Genomic DNA, 6,738 nt, shown 5'->3' with positions numbered 1-6,738 from the left:
TGATCTCTTATTTTAACCACAAACTTAATCTGCATCTCAGACAAAATCAAGCCAGAAGAGTAAATCATGTGACAGGATTGATGTAAAGTGTGCAGTACAACCAGGTTACCAGAGCGCCTCAACCAGAAATTGCTTCCCAGTCAGATAGATTGTGCTCTTTCTGGTGAGGTCAAAAGCGAGGAACACACCTGACATGATATGGGATGTGACCCAAGCCACCCTGCGCCAATCTGATCGTCCACTTTTCCGTTAGGCTGTACTACCCCAGTGCACATCTGTGTGACACCACGCAACGCTACCATACTCTATGTTATGCAACACAATCAAGTTACCCATTGGCCAAATTTTCATTGAGTACAGTCGAAAACGAAAGAATTAAACCCGCTTTAAGCAATATTAAAATATATATTTATTACTAATCATTTCAAAATAAACATGGAGGGCCATCTTGTAGTTACAAAAAGCATACCCCCTTACGAATCTCTATCGGACATAACTCAGAAACAGTCGATCATATCAAAATTTTCCTTTCAGAATAGTGGCATAAAATAAGCTCTAGAATCGAATTGTATATAAAAATATGAGATTCTCTCCCAGCTAAACGAGAATGTTATGTTAAATCTGTTATCCCCACGCGAGCAAAATTAACTTGGGGGTTTGTACAAGGTCATTTTTTGCTAAAGTGATAAGTTTCCGAATTGAACGGGTGGACTGTATATATATTGTTACAAATGGAAAATAAGAAGGAAACAATTGTGTGCTGGGGTGATCAGATTTGGCCAGAGACGAGGGTACCCCGACGTCTAAGCTGCTTGAATTCAGTGTGGATGAGTTGGATGAAAAAAGAGAACCAAGCTGTGACAGGAGGAAGGACCTAGACGAGATTCATATTTTTATTTCATTTACACAATTTTGTTTTTTGAAACAGCTTGTTTGGTTATTTTTCCTTTTTTTATAAAAATATGGAGGACATTGGAATTTTATTTCTCTTGTACTTTATTATTATTCATTTGAAAATTGGGATGTTTGGTCAGAGGTCAGGTAGATAGTGAATATAAAAAAAAGAAGAAAAAACTATGTTTTTAAGTATGCCGACATTTTGTCCAATTTATTGACATCCTCAAGGCGAGAACTAATTGGGATTTTCCTGTCAGTTTTATTGGCAGTATTAATTATTTTAATTAATTATACTTTTAAACTAAGGTCTTGGTTGAGATGGAAAAGCAAATGCCATGAGCGGGATTTGAACCTATGATTGGCTAAATACACCTCTGCTTTAACCACTTGGGCTGTTGTGAGCTGAAGATCGAGAATTCGAATCTCGCTCATGACACTTTTTCATCTCAGCCAAAAACTTTAGATAAAAAGAATAATTAATTGGAATAATACAGAAGTTGTAAAACCCAACTCTAGTCTAACAAAAAAAGCACAAAAAAATTTAACTTAAACTAAGCAGAAACCATAAAAAAGAAACAATAAACATAGTGAACAACCAAAGGAGAAAAACTGGACAAAATATCTTCAGTAAATACAGACAAAAGAAAAGGAAAAAATCAATAATACAGAAGTTGTAAAACCCAAGTCTAATAAAAAGGCACAAAAAATTCAATTTAAAAATCAAACAAAACTCGTAAAAAAGAGACAATAAACAAAGTGAACAACAAAAGCAGAAAAATTGGAAAAAATATATACACACACAGACAAATGAAAAGGAAAAGCACAATAATACAGAAGTTGTAAAACCCAACTTGAACCTAATGCAACGTAGAAAAAAAACAATAAACATAGTGAATGACCAAAGCAAAAAAATTGTGTTGAATTTTTTCTTTTATTAGGATGGAAATGTAACGCTCTTCTCAATGCTTATGAATAGTTCAAGAGCTAAGAGTAGATTTTTGATGAAAACCGTAAATAGTGGGGGGAGACGTAAAATGTTGAATATCTGCGAAAGGGTTGAGAATTGGACTGTGGTTCATACGAACTGCTTTGTTGCATTTAACGTGTCTTTGTCGTACAAGTAGCAAATCGCACACAATTTAATATTTAAGCTTCAATTTAATAATGAAAATATAAATGAATTTCAAATAAAATGTATTTAAGTATTCTCTCAATCATAATTGACAGTATTAATTATTTTAATTAATTATACTTTTAATCTAAAGTCTTGATCTAGATGAAAAAGCAAACGTAATAAGCAGGATTCAAACCCACGATCGGCTAAATACACCTCTGCTCTAACCACTAGAGCTATTGTGAAATGGTCAAGATTAAAAGAATAATTAATTGGACTAATAATTTTTTTTTCAGGGGTGAGGTAAATGATTTAATTTGTCATTAAACAAGGGGCTCGAATTATCAGCAGTATGTTAAGATATAATAAAAACTGACATGATTAATACAATTTTGGGCCAATTTGTCTTTTTAAACTATTTTAGGGGTTTTGATATGGGGAGGAAACATAAAGAAATCAATTATTTCTGTTATTGATCACTGTTGTTTGGTGGTTCCCTCGACAATTGTTTCCTAGATGTAAACAAAATGCCAAATGAAGAAAACGTACAAGAGAAACGAGTCGATTGCTCAAACGTTTTTGAAGAATGTGAAAACAACCCTAAAAGCCTGATAGGAAAAGCTTACACTATTGAAGGTCTAGCAATGTTTTATTTATATTACTACTAAGTTATAATATACTAAAAATAATTTTCTTAGATGTTAAAAATGTTTGGGAACACCTATCTGGATGGATAGTCACTTGCTTAAAGAACAGAAAGGTGCGAGGCATGGGGAAAGTATTACAATATACATCACATAAAATAAATTGGTTCATATATTACAGAGTGTTATAATAAAACAACTTGGTACATTTACATTAAGTCAATGGTCGCTGGAGACAGGAATAAAAAGAAAATTGACAACTTCAAAGCCGATATTTGTACTCTCGAAATCCCTCCAGGATGATTTTTATATCTATCAGATCAAACACTACGTTGACAAATCCGTAAGTGAACTAGATGTACAATTTTTCTTCTTGATGTAAAGCTTCAAGACAGGTTCCAGTTGCAGTAATCAACTATTGTGACATCGCAGAAAAATGCAACTGCAGTAAAGAAACAGTTTTAAACTGTTTGGATGATGTTGTGAAGGTAAAAATTAAAAATAATAATAAAGATGTCTTCTTTGATAATGAGATCATTTTTGTTAATTTTAGTGCATAAGAAGGCTCCTTTATGAGAACCGTAGTCTGCTCCTTGAAATGTTGAATCTCGGCGTTTTCAAAGTGCAGGGAGGTGAAGCTGAATTTGTTTTCACCAATGAATGCCAATCGGTGCTCAAAGAAACAAAGCCATATTGTTATCGCTTCAAACAAAGTTGTACACCTTATCATCCCAAGAGAAAAGTCCCCTGCGACTTTCACTCTTCCATCAGACATATAGTAGAATAAATAAAACTGCCACAATTCCCGTTATTTGTCAACATTACCATACTCATCGATCAGAAGTGATAACTCCAACTCCTTGAATCGCTTTTTGCTCACGACTTTGAGCCACGGCGGCAGTTTGATCCGTCTGAGCCAATCCGCAGTGGAAACGTTGGCGCAGACCAGTTTCATCATCGTCGGTTTTTCGAGTACGACTTTATCAACAGCGAGAACATCTTGAGTGCAAGGGAAGAACTTTTCCCAACTTCCATCCTTGCACGCACTCAATGCTAATCTGTTCAAAATCAGTTTCTCCTTGAGAAAATCTTTCTCGGTGAAAGGTTCCTCGTTTCTTTTAGATATGTACACAGGAAAGCTCTTCTGTTTTTGCATTTTTGCTAACTGAAAAAGAAAAGACAAATACATCTAAAGACAATTTAAATTTAACTTAAATAAATAATAGAATAGTTAATACTAAAAACTAATTTTTTCCTTGATATAACTTAATACAGAATGAACTGTTATGTTTGATCTCATTCACTGTAAATTTATTTAATTTCATTACACTTGAAGCAAGTTTCTACAATGTAAATATATGCTCATATTTGTCAAATAATTAAATAAAGTCCTGATGAAGAGGATATTGTTTCTCGCAAGCTTAATGAAGGAACTGAGTATTTTCATTCCAATTGGCTTTATTCTCAAATGTTTAATATTAACTATTGAAGGCTGATACTAATTATACTAAAATGTTTTTTTTTTTAATTGATTTTTCAATCTGCATTCATTTGATGCAATAAGCAAAACAATACAGTAATCTCTTAACACCTGTAATTTTGACATTTGCGGTTTTCACTATTCACATATGAAAATGAGGAAAGTTTGACATTTGTGGAGGTCTGATTAATTTATTTGTCAAAAAAAGATAAAAAGATGCATAAACAATTTTATTTTAATTTCGAAAATACTTCTTTAAAAATGTATTGGAGGCTCTAATTAACTCTCAGAAAACGTTTGCATGCTTTCAATGCCTTCTTTCTTCTCAGTTTGTTTTATTCTCTCATGGAAGTTGTGTTGCAAAATGGAAAAACCGTACTGACCCTTGGTGAAAGAATAAAATTTTTGGACATGTTACATTTTTTACGGAGGCCAAAGCTTTTCTTCAAAACTACTCAGGGGAATTTTAAGCTTGAGGGACGAACTTATCAAAAAAGCAATGTATTTTGACCCAGCTTTAAATCAGTTTTAAGTTTAAAAGGGATGTCGAGGCTGCTGTAATCCTTATGTGGAAATTCTTAAGGAAATTAATTAAATTGCAGTTTGGAGGGACTGCGGTAGCTGAGTGGTTAGCATGAGAGACTCTCACGCCGCGGCCGTGGGTTCGATTCCCACCGTTGCCTCTGGCCCTTTTTCCACGATAATCCCCCCAACTTGAACACACATATAAGAATTGTCACCATGGCTAATATGCATAGATCATAACGCCAAAAAAACAAAAAAAAAAACAACCACTTTTTGCCTTCCATGAATCTCTCCGCATGCCTAATACCTGCGGTACTGTTCCACCAATTTATTGTTGTTTTTTTTTGGACTCATTAAGGATACATTTTATGATATATACTCTTTTGTGGAAAGATGGTAAGCCACAGTAGGGTCAGGACCTAGAGAGTCTATGTTGGCTCCATCTTTGGCCAACATGTCAACCTTTTTGCTGCCTTTATGCCCCGAATATCCAGGGACCTATGCCAGGATGAGGTCATTAGTGTTGCGAACTTCCAACTAAAGTTCCAAACACTCTTTGCCTTCATCTCGCATGAGGCTGGGGCCTTTAGTGCTGCCTGACAGTCAGAGAAGATGGCTATCTGCTAGCAATATATTCCTAGCCTTTTTATTTCCCTGGCACGGTGTTCAATCGCTATGATTTCAGACTGGAAAACTGTAGCATATTCACCTAGGTTTTCCGTCAGTTCGGTTCATCCCAAATACTCCAGCCCCCAATCCCTTGACGGTTTTAGAGCCATTCAGTGTACCAGTAGGAGTTTAGGAGCTGTGTACTTTTGGCCCATTCTTCCCATCAAGAAAATGAAGAGGCAAAAGGTGCTGCACTAGAACGAAGTCTTCAACCGACGTTTCACCAAGTTCCTGCAACTTACATCCAGTCAGCCCTAAATCGGGAAATGAAAGAAAAGTGGAAAGAAAGAAATATGGGCCACTTCCATTAATGGATACCATACAAAAAGTTCTTTCCAACCATCTCATGTGAAAGCACAAATTCCTAATCCTTAGAAGACAACACAAGTTCTCAGCAGTCATGAAAAAAGCAAAGTTTACTTGAAGAATGAAATTCCCCAATCCTGGGAAAACATCGTTCCTGGACTGCCCAATTTTTGTGCTGAGTTCTCATTATTAAATCTGTCATAATTCCTTTATTCCCTTACTGTAGCGTTATTTTTTCACTTTCTTTAGACTCTCAATCTGCTCATCGCCTTCAAATTACTTATCATTCCTGCGTTAGATACTATTATGATATTAAACCAAAGGAGTCCAAACATCTTCAGCAACTTAAGATTCTAAGCACTTGCACATGTAAGTGGGCTTAAAGCCTATTTGTGCCTTTAAAATAAATGATATACTGAAATCTTTACCTTTCTTTTTTTGTTTCTACTAAGTTCTGGGTTGATTGTACACAACAGTCCATTTTCCTCCTGAGACTCCGGTACCACTTCTTGATCGGAAGATGTCACTTTTGCCTCTATCGGATGGACAATTTCTCCATCACCAGATACATGTTCGCCATTCGATCCATTGTTGTCTGTCTGGATAGTAACCGGAACATTGTCACCGGTTGGCGGATCAACGTTTTTTTGAGAAACTTCCATATCCTTGACAAACTACACCACTGAGACTTCTAAGGGACAACAATGATGATACTTTAATAGTCTGCAAGTGAAAATAAAAACATAAATAGATAAGAAATATAAAAAATATACAAATAAAAGCCAAACGAACAAGGATGAATTAACTAAAGCCTCTGATTGAAAATCATATAGAGTAATAATAACAAGAGTTTGTCCAAAAACAAACCAACTTAAAATAGGCGGAAGGTAATACGCATGTTATACAACATTATACACATTATACAAACATACTTTGGGCAATAAAAACAATTTTTTTAAATACTTACATAAGTGGATGATTGTTTTTTAAAAAAATTTCGTATTTTAAATTTCATTAAAAAGTATAATAGCTAATTACCTTTACTTATGTCAACTACGAAAATTGTCCCTATTTAAATAATCGATATTTGTTCGGATTTGTCA

The 6,738-nt window shown here is 34.7% G+C and overlaps 2 protein-coding genes across 6 annotated transcripts; one reads left to right on the top strand and one right to left on the bottom strand.

Moving 5' to 3' along the window:
- The first annotated feature begins 2,302 nt into the window (after positions 1-2,302).
- Positions 2,303-3,457, top strand: LOC112126333 (coiled-coil domain-containing protein 81-like). The gene is made up of 6 exons (XM_024225227.1): positions 2,303-2,361; positions 2,436-2,647; positions 2,710-2,771; positions 2,837-2,998; positions 3,051-3,143; positions 3,209-3,457. The coding sequence occupies exons 2-6, from the start codon at positions 2,539-2,541 to the stop codon at positions 3,440-3,442; spliced, it is 660 nt and encodes a 219-aa protein (XP_024080995.1). The 5' UTR covers positions 2,303-2,361; positions 2,436-2,538; the 3' UTR covers positions 3,443-3,457.
- LOC106672111 lies at positions 2,810-6,535 on the bottom strand. 5 transcript variants are annotated; one of them, XM_014403277.2, is made up of 3 exons: positions 6,409-6,535; positions 6,064-6,326; positions 2,810-3,844 (listed from the first exon to the last, which is right to left on the bottom strand). In XM_014403277.2, exons 2-3 carry the CDS (start codon positions 6,295-6,297, stop codon positions 3,464-3,466), a joined length of 615 nt encoding a protein of 204 aa, XP_014258763.1. In that variant the 5' UTR covers positions 6,298-6,326; positions 6,409-6,535; the 3' UTR covers positions 2,810-3,463. The 5 variants fall into 5 exon arrangements, with proteins under 5 accessions (XP_014258763.1, XP_014258762.1, XP_024080996.1 ...); XM_014403276.2 differs by having other exon boundaries at positions 6,064-6,358; positions 6,428-6,525; XM_024225228.1 differs by having other exon boundaries at positions 2,810-3,820; positions 6,064-6,358; positions 6,428-6,525.
- Between the last annotated feature and the right edge of the window lie 203 nt (positions 6,536-6,738).

Source organism: Cimex lectularius, unplaced genomic scaffold (assembly GCF_000648675.2).
Source record: "Cimex lectularius strain Harlan isolate CLEC.00 unplaced genomic scaffold, Clec_2.1 scaffold93, whole genome shotgun sequence".
Taxonomy (NCBI): Eukaryota; Metazoa; Arthropoda; class Insecta; order Hemiptera; family Cimicidae; genus Cimex; species Cimex lectularius.
This window is presented reverse-complemented; position numbering and strand designations above follow the sequence as displayed.